Genomic DNA, 18,232 nt, shown 5'->3' with positions numbered 1-18,232 from the left:
CAAGGAGACAGACAAAATGGCCGTCAACGTAATGACGATGCACGTGGCGTAGCGTTGGGGCGCAACCTGAGGACGTCAGACGTTTGTGGCTTCAGTGACAGAGGCTGCACTCGCGCTGAAAGAAACTTCCGAATGCCGAATGGAGAATCTCCGGTCTGTAACGCGAGGCAAGTAGCGTTATATTTTAAAAATCAACAGGGTTGCCAGAAATTACAGCAAATAGTAAATAATCTAAATTGAAGCCTCAAAAATGCGCAAAGTGTCCGAATTTTCTTAGGACAACGGCGATCGCATTTAAGAGTAGCAGGAAGCGTTGACACAAGAAGTCAGTAGAGCAAGTCAGGTTTTTTTTTTTTTTTAGAAAATTCAAATACGATACCTTGAAGGAATATCAGGCCAAATAATCCCAAGAGTACAAGTGGAATTAAAAGTCCAGGGTAATGTAGTGCCAGAGTGAGTCCAAAAGGAAGTCCAAATCCAAATAAAAGTAAAAATTCACAATTTTCTCCAAATAAGGTCCAAATCCATATCTAGGGGAGTTGATGGTTGTGGATGCCCGTCCCCCATCAGGCCTTGACCCTCGTCGCCAGTGATAAAAGCTCAGAAACATGTAGGTAGTAGAAGGAGCTTTTAATGGTACAACCATCAACAGCAGAAGTTACAGCAACTGTTCTTACATCAATTGGAATATCATCATTCTAACTGTGATGTCACTGTCCATGACACTCTTAAAGATACAGCTTAAAGATGCAGCAACATAACAGTTACCTGTTGAAGTATCGGATTACTGCCAATGCCTCACCATATTGCATATGTTGCCTTTGACAACATCGGAAAATTAAACAAAGAAAATTCAACCTGAGCCCATGAATGATACCAGAGACATAACACTCTAGACTACACATAGTCATTTTTTTAGAAGTCTTAGAAAGGAAGCTAGATAGTGTGCATTTCTGGAAGATGGCCGAGGGCGCTGAGAATGGGAAAGAGCCATGAAACCAGTATTAACAGACATGGTTCCTTCCCATTGTCAACGTCTGAGTAAATTCCACAATAGAGAGAATAAGAAAGAGAAGAGAAGCTGCAAGCAGTTTAGACCTACAACATGTTGCAAATAACGTAATGGACCGAGAATCCCCTTGAAAGAAGCCTTAAGGACATCAGGTCAGCAGAAGGCATGAGCGGTGGCACAAAGCCACAGAGTTGTTGTCTCTGACAGCAATACCCTTACCACTCCTTACTGGCCAAAGAACCGAACGAGCTGTGTATTGCAGCCCTGGCACTCACTGGAGAATGAGGATGCCACCGAAGCCTCATTTGTCGTGGTGGAGTGTGCTTCGAGTCAAGATGGAAAACAGGCCCCATGTAGACTGCAACAAGGAGGTTGGGGGTGTTGAAAAGGTAGGGAAGAAAAAAATCCTTATTGAGATGCAAATCTGCCAGCACAACTAAACGGGTGAGTTCGTAAGACTACCTTGTCCTAATGGAGCACAGCATGGACCCCTGAAATGCATAGGATTGCAGCACACTGATGCTCCCGGCTGAAGCTATGGCCCTCAGGAAGGCAGTCTTGCAAGAAATGTGCTTCATTTCACAGGAAACTATTTGACTGAATATTTTATGCATCAGTCTTGTAAAGACCAGGTTGACAGAGCATCGACAGAGACTGTGTATGAGACAGAGAGGCTGTTGGTTGATTACTTTCGATGAACTCTGGCTGTGGTGAATAATTCTTGGGTCTCTTACGGTCCTCCCCAATGACCACTAGGTAAGTCTTGCAGGTGAACAGCTGCAGTGTTGATGTGTCCAGATATCACAAGAAGCTGAAGCCATTTCCATCAAGCAAGTGAGAGGGTAGGTTCTCTGTGGCAAGACTCTACTTACTATTTGCTCTAGCAGAGAACATTCTTGAAGATGCAGCACATCCACAGTTTCTGCATGGAGACCAAGGTAGGTTAATGCTACCTTTTCAGGAAGCAGGCTTACAGTTTAACAATGGTAGGAAATGCTAAAGCACTCTCCGTCTATCCATGGATCTAGCCGCTCCTCCTCCTCTTGTGTAGAAGCAGCAGATCAAAAAAACCACGGTTGCTCCCTAGTTTCCACAAACCATTTGTGCTTGTGGCGTCTCAAAGCATACTTAAATACTTTTATGTGACCCGACAGACTGACCTACAGGACCCAGGTTTCCAGGTCCTCTGGCCCTCAAGGAAGGGAACTGATTATCCTTGAAGATCAGGTGAGTGTCACAAATATCAATGGCTGGGTGTTCCAAGGCCTCAACAACGAATCAAGGACATCCTGTTGAACCTTCCAATTGGGACAAAAGTGGAAACACCGGATTGTCTGTTTGTCTTGGTGCACTGTACACTTAGAAGACCAGCAGAAATCATCAAGCATGGAAGTACTGAGAAATGCTGGGGATAATTTTTGTGTAACTTGTCTTGGTGCTCCCCATGTTCGAGCTGCAGGGTACTCAAGGAACTTGGCATGAGTACCACCCACTTGGCATGAGTACCACCCCTATGCCAAACACACTCTGAGAGGCCTCTGGGACTCTAAGGTAGACGAGGTCTTGTAAAAGAAATGATCCACCATGTGACTGATGGGTACTGTCTTCTCCTGATGAGGAAAGGTTTTCAGTAGGTTCACATCCAGAATTGCCCCAAATAAAATGAATCCTCATAGAAGGCCTAAAGGCAGATGCAAAGAACCCACAGTTGAATATGGTCAGAGCCAGTGCACACTTTGCTGTCTTCCTGGATGCTGCTCTGATTAGGCAAACATTCAAGTAGGGATAGCACAGGACTTGGCAGCCATGAGAACAGGAAGCTGATTAAAATCCAAGGGGTCAAGTTCAGAAAAAAGGATTAACATCCTCCACTGGTATTGTTGAGTTCTGGCCGTGATTCATCTTGAGCTCCTGCAAGACAAGCATGTGGAAATAATCTTCCAAGTCTGCAGTGCCAGTCATTTTCAACAGCTGCCAGGGCCTGAGCCAACGCTGCCATTCAGAACATCAGACTGGGGAGCAAATACATCAGGTCACGCAGATCTAGACTGGGGAAAAGTCTTCAACCCATTTTTCATTATAAGAAAATAGAACTGCCCGGTCACTTTAAGGGTCCTAAGATACTACTTACACTATAACTCCTAAAAGAAACTTCCAGTCCTAGTATGCAAACTACAGCAACGTTGGCCTGGATGGAACCAGTAGAGCAAGAGGACCCACACCAGTGGTAATGGGTTTTAGTAATCATAGTGGAAAGAAAGCTTTCTTCTACTGGAGTTGTGCTAAGATGACACAAAAGACAGCAGGAGATCCCTGAGGAAGTGGCTGGGACTCCTTGGCCTCTTCTACAGACATGGGAATGGGATTATTCCTTCCTATGAATCACCTCCTCCAGGACTCCTTAGTGAGGACTGGAGTACAGGAAATACCTTTCTGGTGCATTGAGCAAATGGATGCTCTGGTCCAAAAGACTGAAAAGCCCTCGGTCACTGTAAGGGACTGTGGGGTTGGCAGAGCCAGGGATCCAGAGAAGGATGAAAAGGAACTGTAAACTCTGACTTTACCTCTGATCCTGCCCCTGAATAGTGAATAGACATTACCAGAAGCAGCCTTGGAGAAGAGAAAGTGTGATGGGAGAAAAACAACACTGATGGAAGCAGCAGGAACAGGATGCCAAATACTATGTGGATTGCGGCTTTGGTGGACTAGCTAGTTTCTCCTGGGCTCGACAATATAACCAGCACGTAGGGGAAATAGAAATAGCAAAACAATTTAGAATTTGAGATCTTACTGCCTTTTGAAAGCAAACAGCTGCAATGAGTGTGGAAAATACCTGGAAAAAATGGGACAGGAAGGAGAACAAGAGGACAGAAGGTGGAACAAAATGCTGGGCACAAAGAACATCTTCAAGAGCAACAAGAGAAGCTGCCAGGCAAAGAGCAACTACTGTTAGTGTCTAAAAATATTGACAGCTCCCGTTGTGACCGGTAGCACAAGAAATCAAGTTAAAAAGTAAAAGTGTCATACAGGTAATATACCAATCTAGCTCAAATGCCATTTCCTCCTGCTTATTCATTGCAGCTCGTTCTTTCTTTAGACACGGACGAGTCAAATGAGATATGCTTGCTCCAGTAGATGTGTGGAGAACCCCCCCCCCCACAAAAAAATGAGATATGCTTGCTCCCCTGGTGAGTACCCACCTGTATGCATTCATTACTCACAGGCGGTTCTATTTGGATGCCTGTCCGCACAACTGTGCTAGTTTTGAATTGCTAGAGTAACTTGCTGGTGGAGGGACAGAACACTATTGTTCATATTTTTATTGGAGAGTTCAAGATATTTTAACTCTGTCTATGAGGGAGGATGCAGCTTTGCCTTCAAGGGAAGCAACCATCACAAAAATCTGAACATGTCCTACCACAAAAGAAAGGTTGTTCCTGTCTTTGGAAGCCCTATACGTGTAGTCCAATAACTATAATTAGGGATTAGGTATGAATGTGGTTTCCTCCAGAGACCTAAGAATGCTAGGACTTGATGGCTCAGCGGCCTTTCTTGGATTTGGTAGAGGGTCTGTTCTGCCATAAGATCACAAATATCCTCATTCTCCAGTGAGTGCCAGGCCTGCAATACACAGCTCGTTCGGCTCTTTGGCCAGTAAGGAGTGGTAACCTCTAATTGGATGGGTTATTTGTATTCTCCGATCCCAGCAATCTACAGCCACATCTGTGTCCAGAAGCGAGGCCCATCTGGATTCTGGATCCAAGGGAATCTTGCCAACTCCTGATGGACCTAGTGGAGTGTCCGGAGAAGAATACGGGATCAGCAGCTGGGAAATGGTGGGCAGTACCAGAAGAGCGGCACCAACATCTGTGGTTGGTATTCGGTTGCAAGGAGTTGCATCATGGGCCCCAGGAGCTGAAAGGAAGGGCTTGGGAAATCTCTATGACCTTCAGCTTTACACTCAGAGGATCCAGAAAAGAATCTGATCTAAGTATGGAAGAGGTCATGTAGGCAAAGTCTGCTTCTTGTTCAGCTGATCAAAAGAGTTCAGGTTCCCAATAAGGAAATTTACTCTCCCAGATGGGGTTGGGGGGGGGGGGAGGGGAGTACACACAAGCAATGCAGTATTATTAAGTGAGCAACTCTGGAGGAGACGGACCTGGCTAGAACCTACGTGGTGGACCCTTGCTACCAGTGATGAGTCTATAGTAATGAGCTTCTACTTCAAAATATGGTGTGGGTGATGGGTATGGACTCCCATGTCCAGTGCACTTCTGGTCTCATAGATACCTCCCAACAAGACTACTCTGGATGGCAAGTTTGTCATGCCAACTCAGGAATGGCCACAGCCTCTCTGTGGTTTTACTTTTTCCTATGTTCTTGTGCATGAAGGGCACAGAGTGTACTTGAACACAGGAAGATGTAAGTCGTCTTGGGGTTTTCTTGAAATTGAGTTTATGGATGGCTAGCTTAATGACCTTCTCTGTTTCAACTCCTGCACCAGGCACAAGGGCTCAACCTTCTGGAAGAGGAGAGGGTGGATCACAAGAGTGGTCAAACGGGTAAGGCTAGGTCAGGTCTGCAACTGAAGGGACACACAGGAGAAGCTAGACTCTAGTATCTGGTTCAAGTCACCCAATCTGGGACATGGCCCCCTGGCCTGTAGAGGGCTTGCTCAAACACAAGACCTGCAGCTGGAGTCTCGTAAGTAGAGAAATGTTCAGTCCAACTACCCAACATCACTTTGAAATGCCTGTGCAGAACAGGGAGTTATCATAAACCTGACAGGGCAACAATCTGCAAAGCTGAGGAGAACAACACACAACAGAGGCCAGCTTCTGGATGCCTGTTGTCAATTTCTTGTAGCTTAGCAACTGGGTGTTGTAACAGGTTGTCTTGTACCTACCCAAGGCTTTCACATTTTTGGTGGTTGGGTACACCATTGCTTGGGGCTAGTGAGAATGATCTCCACCCAGGAGTGCGGGTGTGGGGATTCTTGGGTAACATGCCCACCATCTGCATTGGCAGGAATGGTACTCAGACTACACAAGTTGGTCCATACTCTGTGTTTCCCTCTTCAGTCTTCTTTCTATTAATGAAACCTAAGGACACATGGAGGAAATGTGCACTCATACTTTGAAAGTAGGCAAGGTATTTCTAGGCACTCAAAGAACAGGCAAGAGAGGTAGAGGTTATGAGAGTCTAGTGCTACAAACTGTTGGGAGCATGATATGCATGACATAAAGCCAGATTATTGGAGAACAAGCTTTCCACGCTGAGAAAAAAGAGCAGAGGGACAGAAAAGCAAAGAGGTTTCAAAAATTCAGTAAGGCGATTGTTTGGCAGAAAAAAAGGAACTGAGGAGAGAGCATATGCACACAAGGTAGACAGGTGCTGTGTTTGACACACTTGCTTATGCAATACTAACAATTAAAACTCCAATTAACAGCCTTTAAAGCAGTTTCTGGTCTGGTGACTTACTGGTATGGATAACTAGAGTTACGAACGGAAAGAACCAGGCCTTGGGTGCAGAAACCTGTATAAAGTAGATAAAAAGGAAACTGTTTGGGGATATCTACCAGTCTCAAAACCAGGTGTGGGAGTCCACTGACCCCAGGGCATGTATGCCTCAGGATAGATGAAAAAGCTGAATTAGAAGTAAGTACATTTTATTTTAGTTGAAAGGCTACAGTTACCTCTAGAGAAGTAGGTCGTACTGATGTTTTTTTAAGAATTGGATGGGGAATAGAGAAAAAGTGATAATGACAGAGTGGAAGGGATCACTGACATAATATCGAGGGACATAATATCGACTATCAAAAATATTGGCGACAAAATATCGACAGACAGAATATCGACTTTGTATCTACAAACAGGTAAGTACAAAAATATCGAGTAAAAAATATAGTTTACAAAAATATAGTTTATAAAAATATCGACTTTATTAAAAACAATGTTAAATTAAATTAATGTTAAAAATTAATTACTAAAATATACTTAAAAATACTTAAATTACCTAATAATAATTAAATAATTAATGAAAGTAAAAAAAAAAAATTTGACAATCATATTTGTTAAAACATATATGTATATATAGTAACATAATATAATTAAATAATATCCAATATTATTACAGTAGGATAGCGGAAGTGTAAAAATTACTATTCCCACTCCAGAGAGTGCAACAGTAGGGAAAGCGTTGGATACCGTAGGGGTAAAAATTACTATTCCCACTCCAGTGGGTGCAACAGTAGGGAAAGCGTTGGATAGCGTAGGGGTAAAAATTACTATTCCCACTCCAATAAGTGCAACAGTAGGGAAAGCGTTGGATAGCGTAGGGGTAAAAATTACTATTCCAACTCCAAAGAGTGCAACAGTAGGGAGAGCGTTGGATAGCGTAGGGGTAAAAATTACTATTCCCACTCCAAAGAGTGCAACAGTAGGGAAAGCGTTGGATAGCGTAGGGGTAAAAATTACTATTCCCACTCCAGTGAGTGCAACAGAAGGGAAAGCGTTGGATAGCGTAGGGGTAAAAATTACTATTCCAACTCCAAAGAGTGCAACAGTAGGGAAAGAGTTGGATAGAGTAGAGGTAAAATTACTATTCCCACTCCAGTGGGTGCAACAGTAGGGAAAGCGTTGGATAGCGTAGGGGTAAAAATTACTATTCCCACTCCAGTGAGTGCAACAGTAGGGAAAGCGTTGGATAGCGTATGGGTAAAAATCACTATTCCCACTCCAGTGAGTGCAACAGTAGGGAAAGCGTTGGATAGCGTAGGGGTAAGAATTACTATTCCCACTCCAGAGTGCAACAGTAGGGAAAGTAAATACTTCTTATATTATGTAAAAAAATATAAATTAATATCTATCAAAAATTAATTAAAAGTAATGACCAATTTAATATAATATAATAATTAATCAATTAAAATTACAAATGACAATGAATTGTTACTATTAGTTACCTATTCAAATTAATTACAAATTAACAATTAATTAATTAACAATTAAAAATTAACTAACACTTAATTCAAATGAAATACTATTAAATAACTTGAATTATTTAATTAATTATGAATAAATTACTTCCCACCCTATTCCCCTATAAACTCACAACCCGCTACAGAAAATAAATTAGTAAAATTAACATAATTAGCAATTAATCAATTAAATAAAATTAATTGGCAATTAAAATTTAATTAATTACCCATAAAAAATTAATTACCAATTAATTCCCCCAAAAATACCAATAAATATTTTTACGTATTTAATTAATTATAAATAAATTACTTCCCACCCAATTCCCCTATAAACCCACAACCCGCTACAGAAAATAAATTAGTAAAATTAACATAATTAGCAATTAATCAATTAAATAAAATTAATTGGCAATTAAAATGTAATTAATTACCCATAATAAATTAATTACCAATTAATTCCCAAAAAAATACCAATAAATATTTTTACGTATTTAATTAATTATAAATAAATTACTTCCCACCCAATTCCCCTATAAACCCACAACCCGCTACAGAAAATAAATTAGTAAAATTAACATAATTAGCAATTAACATTAATTGCCAATTAACATTTAATTAATTACCAAATATAAATTAAATTAATTAACAATGAATTAAAAATGAATACCAATATATAAATGTACATATTTAATTAAATATAATTAAATTACTTCCCACCCTATTCCCCTATAAACCCACAATGCGCTACAGAATTAAATTACGCAAAAATTAAGAAAACAAAATTCATTAATTAAAATTAATTATAACATAAATACACACTTTTCACACATATAATAACATAACAAACACTATAAAAAAATTGATATTAAAAATTCGATAATTTTGGGGGGCGTGGCTAGCAGCCAACGATGGCGGCCGCAGCTTAGGGAGGCTCCTGGGCAGAGGCGGCTTTCCGCGATAATCCGCATCATCATCCTGAGCTTCACTGGCGGAAAGGGGCGGACCAGTCCCGGTGTCCGTGTGGCGAGCAGCGTGGAAGTCCCTGAGAGCGGCGGCGGCCCGAACGGGCAGAATCACATCCTCGGGAGGCGGAGGAGGAGCTGGGCCTGACTGCAGCCGAGGAGCCGCGGACTACCAGTGCCATCGAATCCGGCCGGAAGTGTCCAGCAAGTGGGGGTGAGTGGCAGGAAGCGCCGGCTTACCGAGCGCTTCCCCCGACAACACCGCAAAGCTGCCCTCCCGTCCACCAAGACACACAGACGCCCACCACGGCAGCCCGACAGCACTCCCCGGTCACACACGCGTCCTCCAGCAGCGTGACGGGAGCTACGCAGGGTCACCCAGTGCCGCCATTACACGGCCCCAGCGATAGAAGACGCCGGACCCCGGCTGCGGCCGCCAAAACCGCTCAGTGACCGGCAACGCTACACGGCGGCCACAGCGGGCGAAGGCTAAAGACACCACAGCCTTTTCACCGGAATCGCCGGGGGCCACACGCACGCGGCGCCACCTGAGGGGCAGAAGCCTGGGCAACACCCACATCAAGGGGGCACTGAGGAGAACCATAACGCGACGGCCCCGGCCGGTGTGAGTCGCACCTTACAGCGCACCGCCACACTCCCCCCTTTCAGCCCAGCGCTGGGAGGAGGCCCAGCGCCTGGCCGGTGTGCATTCCCTAGGAGAGCGTCGCACCACTGAATGACGGAGAGGTGACACCACCCCCCACAGCGGTGACCTTGTACCTAGTCGCAGACTACCACCGGGGCGCAAGGAAGCGGTATTGTGCGACCCGAGCACGGTCATTTTATCCACCAGGCAGTGTAATCCACGGCAGCGCCATGTCCCATAGGGGCCCTAGAAACAACTCAGCCCAGGCCAAGCTGGACAAATTCGCATTTGAGAGGCACTCACCGCCCCAAGACCAACGAAAGGCCGCCGGAAAAGCGGCGGAAACCGAGGGGGCGAAGAAGGCCACACTGGACGACGTCCTAGCAGCGCTGGCCCAAGTACAAACGACGGTGGGTGCCACGGCAACGGAAGTCACCTTGATAAGGGCGGATCTCCAAAAAATGAACGAGAGGGTCAAACAGGTCGAGGTGGTCACTAAGTCGCTGGTCGAGGATGTGTCCGAATTGCAAATAGCAGTGGAACGACTGCAAACCGATAACAGACTGCTTAGGGACAAACTGGACGATCAGGAAGGGCGCTCCCGACGCAATAATGTCCGAATTTTAGGTGTGCCAGAATCAGAGGACACGGGGGCTCTGGACCTCTACGTGGAGGACTTGGTCAAGACTCGGCTTAAGCCCAAGGGACTCTCAAACTTCTTCTCCGTCGAAAGGGCGCACCGTGTTCCAGGAGGCAAGCCCAAGTCGGGGGCCGCACCACGACCGATACTGGCTCGGTTGTTCAATTTCCGGGATAGGGACGCCATCCTGCAGGCCGCTAGAGTGGCACCGGCCATCCAAATTCAGAACTCGAGGATTGCTTTCTTCCCGGACTATACGGCTGAGGTATCTAGGAGAAGGAAAACGTTCCTGGAAGTCAAAAAGACCTTGAGAGATAAAGAACTGCCATATTCAATGATCTTCCCGGCTAAACTGCGGGTGGTAGCAGACAAGAAAGTGTGGATCTTCGACTCCCCTGGAGCAGCCCGGGACTGGCTGGAGGGTTGGCACACCGTTGGACGACAGCGCAAAACACACAAACCGGATCGAGACCTTGGAGGAGGAAGCGGAGCGGACTCGCAAACATCAGGTCGAGCGGAGGGGCAGGACCACTCACCATCCCATGGGTTTGAAGGAGGAGGCGGGAATGAATGAACCCGACCTTGGACACTGGACACTGAGCAATCGCCGAACGCCGACCTAACCCATACTTTCCACAGCTACATGTAGACGCCGGCATGGCTGCCCCAAGAGCCTTCAGGGAAGCCGCCTGCCTGGGGAGACACTCTCCCCCCTACAAGCAAGTACTCTGGTTTTGGGATGGGTAAAGCACTCTGCTAAGTTGGGGTGGCGGGCAGTTGGAGGTCCGTTAAGCAGGGGGGCAGGGGGGCAGGGAGGGGGGTTTGTTCTGATTTGTTTATGTTAGGAATGTGCATTATGAGTCGAAGACAATGTTTCAGTACCTATGGGGATCGGAACACATTGCTTGAAACAGACAGTGACATTATGCCCCCGTGATGCCTCTAAACGCTTTGCTGCGCAACGACGCAGCAGCTAAACCGGTCACGCCTCTGGGGCGCGGCATCATGTCCCTGGTCCCACCCGATGGCTAACAATCCCGTCCCGGCAGAGGGGGTGACCCACTCTGACGCGCAATGCCCACCTATGACCTTGCTGTCCTGGAATGTGAGAGGTTTGGGGGACAAGGTTAAGCGGGGATTGGTACTGACGGCTATTAAGCGCTTGCGACCTACTGTGGCCCTGTTGCAAGAGACGCACCTGATGGGGGGGGCCACGAAGGCCTTGGATAGGCGAGGCTACAAAATGTGGGCCCACTCTGCTTTCACGTCCGGCTCTAGGGGGTCGGGCATACTAATACAGAAGAACTCACGTTTCATGCCCCTATCAATTAAAACGGATGATCAGGGCTGCTTTGCGGCCGTGCAGGGACAGTGGGAGGGGAAACTCTTTAATCTAGTATCGGTGTATGTGCCACCTGCTCTACACTCGGTCCACCTCCCAAGACTAGGGGACTTCCTTTTAACTCTCCCCGAGGGTGAGACCATACTAGGGGGAGACTTCAACGCGGTCATAGACCCACAACTAGATAAACACCCCTCACCCAACCAGACAGGGGGGGAAACATACTTTCGACGATTCACCACGGCAATGGGCATGACAGATATTTGGCGACACCTGCACCCGGGCACGAAGCAATACACATTCCACTCAGCGGTGCATGGCAGCCTGTCACGCATCGATTATTTCCTGGCACTGGGGGAGGCCCTTTGTCGTGTGGATACCCTGGAGATTCACCCTCGTGGTATTTCGGACCACTCACCGCTCACACTGACGCTTTCCCTACAGACGAAAGCACGTAGGCGCATTTACCCCATGCACGCCTCATATTTTAAAATCCCACAGGTTCGCAAAGCACTCAAACGCACCACGAAACACTACTTTCTTGAAAATACACATTCAGTAAGCTCACCAGCAACGCTCTGGGAGGCCTATAAAACAGTTCTGCAGGGACAAGCCATTAACACCATAACCGGACATAAGAAACAACAATCGCAGGAGCTGGCCGACCTAGAGATTACGTTGAGGGAGCGGACGGCGGCGCTTGAGTCTCACCCTTCCCCAGATGCTCTGCACGCACTCACTCTCCAGCAACAGCTGTACAATGATCACCTACGGTTGGTGGTCAAGGGTCTCTTAACCGACACCCAGAACAGGATCTATGAAGTTGGGGACAAGGCAGGGAAAATGCTGGCGTGGCTCGATGGGCGTGAGGGTAGCTCCAGGGGAGTCCAACGTTTGAGGGATGAACAGGGAGTGACACACACCGATCCCAGGCGCATAACAGAACTACTTGCGTCCCATTTTGAACGTGTGTACACCCCGGCTCGTACAATTACACCGGAGAGTGCCAGGGAGCTCTTGGCACCGATTGTGGTTCGGACCCTCTCACCGGAGGTGTCGACCGAACTGGAGGCAGACATCACAGCAGGCGAAATCCAGCTGGCCATCAAGGCACTGAACCCGGGCAAAGCATTGGGACCGAATGGGATACCCATAGAATGGTATCAAATTATGCCAGACACCCTTAGCACGCATCTGCTGGGGATGTTCAAGGAATGCCTGGAGAGGGGTTCCCTTCCACCAGACCAGCGTGAGGCCACTATCATACCAATCCCCAAGCCGGGCAAGCCCCCGGAGGACTGCTCCTCCTATCGGCCAATTTCGTTATTGAACGCGGAAGTGAAAGTCTTGGCCAAACTTTTGGCACAGAGGATCCTGCCCCATCTGTCCTCGATTGTACACCCGGATCAGTCCGGGTTTATGCCGCACAGGAACACAGCTCTGAACTTGCGGCGACTGCATGGTATCCTGGCCAGAGCTGACACCATCACCACGCCGGCAGTACTCCTGGCACTTGACGCCAAAATGGCATTTGACCTGGTGGAGTGGGAGTACCTTTTTGAAACGCTGACGCATATGGGGTTCGGGCCTCGCTTTCTAGCGTGGGTTAAACTACTGTACACAGCCCCGATGGCTCATGTGGTGGCGAACGGCCACATTTCCCGCACTTTTCCGCTGGGTCGGGGCACGCGACAGGGGTGCCCTTTGTCGCCCCTGTTGTTTGCCATCTCCCTGGAACCACTTGCGACCTTTATACGAGCCTCCCCCCTCCTCAAGGGTATACCGGGGACCGGGGGTTGGGAAGACCGTCTGTCCCTCTATGCAGACGACATGCTGTTGTATCTAACAGACCCCGAGGAGGGTATACCGGCCTTGTTACGCATTTGTGACACGTACGGCAGGATTTCCGGCTACACGCTAAATTGGTCCAAGTCAGAGATATATGTCCTCCGGGGTCCGGCCCCAGACCTCGACGGAACTTGCCCGCTGCGACTGGCGGGAACTTCCTTTAAATATCTGGGCATACATGTCACTAAGGACCCGGTCGAATTCATGGATAAAAATCTGAAGCCGCCCCTGGATAGACTCAAGCGGGATGTGGAGTTTTGGTCCGGCCTGCCATTAACACTCTTCGGCAGGGCGGCGCTTTACAAGATGATGGCGTTACCACGCTTCTTGTACGCCCTCGACAACTCGCCCTATCCGGTGCCACCCAAATTCTTCCAGAAAGTAGCAGCTCTAGTTTCTAACCTACTGTGGGGCAACCTCCCGGCGCGCGTGGCACAATCCAAGCTACACAGAGACTGGTATGGTGGGGGCATTGCGCTACCGAATCTGAAATTGTATTATTGGGCTGCACATTTGAGGCACATTAATCAATGGATACACGCACCACACACCGAACCAGCCTTTCACTCAGACAGGGAGCAGTTGGGAGCTGATAGTCTGTTAGGTCCACTATATGATCACCGCAAGGTGCGTACTCTGGTCGGCCCCACCAAGTTGACGGTGCAGATATGGCACGCAGCTACGGCAGCTCTGGGCTGGAAGGGGAAAATCACAGGGATGACTCCGCTGTGGGACTCTCGCGTACTGGGCAACCTGAGGAACACCAAGGGATTCGCACAATGGGACACAATAGGCATCTCCGTGGTGGGTGACCTATGGGAGAGGAATGAAGTGATCCCCTTTGCCCGACTAAAAGAACTCTATGAGTTCAACGACAGGGAGCTCTATAGGTACATTCAGGTACGCCACTCACTGCTTGCAGCCATTCCAGCAGACACAATACTTCCAGAGTCCTCACCCTTGGAAGATCGCCTACTCACAGATTGCATGTTAGAACGGGCAACATCCCTCACTTATCGCAAGCTCCTCAACAACAGCCCTGAACCAACATCACACCTGAAGGAGAAATGGGAAGGGGAGGTTAACGACATGGATGAACATGAATGGAACGCAGCTCTTGGGTCCCCTAAAGAAATAGGCATCTCGGCGCGCATGCGACTGGTGCAATTTAAGATCCTGCACAGGGTTTACTACACAAGGACGATGTTACATCGTATACAAAGGGCGCCCCATCCCTACTGCCTGCGCGGGTGTGGGGAGGAGGGCACGTTCTTCCATACCATATGGGATTGCCCTAAGATCCAGGAATACTGGAGGCAAGTACTCCGCACACTCTCACAGGCACTAGATCACTCCATCTTACCTGACCCACGGAGGTGCTTGCTAAATATATGGGAACCTACTGACTTGACCCGATACGAGCAACTTTGGGTCACGGCGGGGCTAATGGTAGCGAAACGTGACATAGCACAGCGCTGGGGGGCAGCGGAACTCCCAACCAAATCCCAGTGGTGCTTGAACATGGATCGAGTGATGTTGACCGAGCGAGCAGTGTACATCAACCGAGCCTGCCCCGGGAAATGGAATGGGATATGGCTGAAGTGGAATGAGTACAGGGGGGACATCTGCGAACCCTTGCGAGAGGATGATCTGGATGAATCTGATGAGGAGGGCGAGGAGGGCTAAACCTGGGCGGGGGTGGGAGTGGGGGGAGGGCCTGGGCTGCTGTAGGAGATCGCCTCTTAGTACTTAGACAGATGAGGCTAAGGGGATAGGGGCGGGGGGGGGCGAATAGAGGCATGTACGTACTGCGTAAGACTGTCAGATTCCCATGCTCAAAAGTGACACTAGAGACTTACAACGCACTGATTCGTGTCAGACCACACTGTCATTCCTAACTGTTGTTGTTATGTGTTTGTTATTTTTCAAAAACATAAAAAATCTCCATCAAAACCTCAATTCCGGCATTGAACAATTGCGCAACTGGCACTTTTATTTTCTCAGCACTCTCTCTCAAGAACTTGATTGTTAATGTGGTATGGTTGTCCATTTTGCTGACGATCTCTATTTGCAATGATCCTCCGATAGCGGCCGGCCCTCGGGGTTGTAGGCATTCCGCTGTGTACAATGCAAAGTGCAATAAAGGTTTTTGAAAAAAAAATAAAAAAATAAAAATAAAAAAAAATCGATAATTTTAATAACCTATATTATATACTTCGATATTTTAACTTTCTATATTTTTAACATTCGATATTACATTACTTACCTTCAAAACGATATTTTTGATGTCTATATTCTGTCCATTCGATATTTTGTCCAGCCTATATTTTGGACTCGATATTATGTCCATTCGATATTTTGTAGTCGATATTATGTCTGTTTACCAGTGGAAGACCTTGAAGACAAGCATGATGTTTATAATGCTCGATCCTAACCTTCTCAAAAAACACAGATGGAATGGAATGTAAATTTGACCATGGATCCCAGGAAGATTGATCAGATCCATGTGGCTATCATAAGACCTATTATATCCTCTTACGTATGAAGAATCCTATGATATGACTGGGATAAACAAACTGGTTAAGGCAGATATGCAGACCAACAGGAGCTGTGGAGGTTTTCTGATTATCTTGTTAATGCCTTTAACTACAGAAAGGAGCAAAGTTAAGTTTTATCCATGCAGACGACAAAAAAGGCATTTGCATTTCCAACATACAAGATAGGTGTTGTATATATTTTCAAGCTATTGTTACCTGTTGTGGGAAGCATGTTCGAACGGAGTGCTCCGTATAACCAAATGAAGGCCCCTCAAATACAGCAGTGGGGAGTTTTAAGACCTCTCGAAGGAACTGATCAAACTTCGCAAACACCATAAATCCATTGGAATCAGACATTTGTGAGAATATATCTAGTGAAGAATAAAATGCAGATAATAATGTGAAGCGCCCTCAAACTTCATAGTGCATGATTGCTACATAAAACCATTAAATTAATAAACACCAGCCTTGAAAACAATGTTCGTAATCTTTTCCTGCTCAATCGGATGGTAAGTTTATTTCATGCATTTATACATTCCCAATATTTTAATAATGCATAAATGGTTTTAATCTCCTTATAAAACACTGGCAATTGTGTTCTTACAAGTTATTACTAACATGTATGTGTAAAAAGAAAAATGCCCCAGTAGTACCTGCAATAAATTATTACAGGCACCTAGTGACAACACAGATTTAAAAAAAAATCAAAAGATGTCCAAGGCACTCCTGTTGTTGTTCTCGTTTGAGAGTCCATTCATTTATTTGGGGTCTTGGAGAGCACCTATTGGCCACTTCAGAGCACTAGCCTGCTAGGTGGACACAGAGCAGGTGGGTTTGAACTGCAAAGTGTTCTGGGTTACATTCTCAACAGAGAGAATGCCCACACCTGTTGTGCCCCAAAGGTGTGGGAATATTTCAGTTCACTCTCTGTATAAAGAGCTTTCAGCCTTTCATTTACTTAAGAGTGCTTGACTGAAAGAAAATTCAGCCTGCTAATTAGGAAAAGTTGGGATCTAATCGGATGGGTATGGGAACTGTGTCAGAAATTCTTCCCTTTTAACCCTTCTTTTGTGTTGAGTTCAGATAAAGATCTGTCTGAACACTTCAGTCGTCAAAGGTTTCATGGGCGGCCTGTGGTTGAGGTCATATTCACACGCACTTTAAGGCATTTTTTTTTTTTAAACTTTATTTTTCAATTTTTCAGATAGGTAATACAACTTATACCCCCCCCCCCCCATGGCATCTTTAAAAACACATTTGTTCACAGATCGATGGACTCATTATGACACATTTGCGGAGTATGACGACTTCTGAAAGTATACAAGATAATGCAGTTAAGCGATGGAACTTCAGCTTACACTTGAACACGTGAGGGTATCAGGTCAGGCACAGCATCCTGCGCACGTTCAGGAACCCCACATTGGGCCCCTCCCCTTTCTCCCTCCGGGTCACACTCAGAGAACAACTCCCCGCTTGTCCCCTCAGAATCACTGGGTGACGAGGACCTCTCCGCCGCCAGCCCCGTCATGCACATAGTTCGCCATGCTAGCAAGTCCTCATTCAGTTTCTCATCCCTCCTAGTGCGTTGCATATGCGTTTCTTCTGCTAGTGTCCACTCTTCCACATCTCTGAGCACTTTAAGGCACTTTAATGGTGTTTCAGAGTCTAGGTCATCGCATCTACAGATTTATGCCTGTATGAAAACATGGCTTTAGTCTAAAGATACACTGTGAGGCAGTTCAGAAATACCAGCCAACCTAAAATGAGAGCTCATTTCAGGTTGGCTTGGTTGATATTTTATCAATTCAAAGCTGTAATACTGTGCCTGGTGTGGTAAAAGGCTTTTGTCATTTTACAGCTCTGTATGGACAAAACTGTGCTAGTGCTATGCTTAAAGACTTTGCTGTAGAAATGGCAAAATACTTTGTCCCTTTCTATCTTGGTGTGGAAGGCACTGGGCTAATCCTTTGCTTAAAGACTTAGATAGAAAAGAAGACACTTGACGTGAGCAGATCTAGAATGTCGCTGGTTTTGAGGGTGCTCTATACAGGAGCTGCTTCCACCTGAACTTGAAAACTACCCAGAGTTCTCTGCTTCTTTTTTTGCACTTTAACACTACTAAAAGTGCGTGGCTTACCTTTGAAAAAGTTCACATGGGAACGAAATGCGTCAGGACTGCCACCATAATTTGTTAAATAAAAGTGTATGTCAGCCAATTGTGTGAGTGCGACTCCGTTTCTCTACGTGTTGGAGAATTGGGCATAATAT

General features: G+C 46.3%; 1 protein-coding gene across 8 annotated transcripts in view; it reads right to left on the bottom strand.

The window, feature by feature from the left end:
- The window catches only part of DTNB (dystrobrevin beta), a 1,143,128-nt gene that overhangs the window by 748,361 nt on the left and 376,535 nt on the right, over positions 1–18,232 (bottom strand). For all 8 annotated transcript variants that reach the window (XR_013596287.1, XM_078650028.1, XM_078650030.1 and 5 more), the window contains exon 7: positions 16,181–16,335. Coding sequence is in view for 7 of the 8 variants with exons in the window: in XM_078650028.1 (XP_078506154.1) it covers positions 16,181–16,335 (155 nt within the window). In the remaining variant the exon portion in view is untranslated. The remainder of the gene's footprint in view (positions 1–16,180; positions 16,336–18,232) is intronic.

This window comes from Lissotriton helveticus, chromosome 6, assembly GCF_964261635.1.
Source record: "Lissotriton helveticus chromosome 6, aLisHel1.1, whole genome shotgun sequence".
In the NCBI taxonomy this organism is placed as follows: domain Eukaryota; kingdom Metazoa; phylum Chordata; class Amphibia; order Caudata; family Salamandridae; genus Lissotriton; species Lissotriton helveticus.
This window is presented reverse-complemented; position numbering and strand designations above follow the sequence as displayed.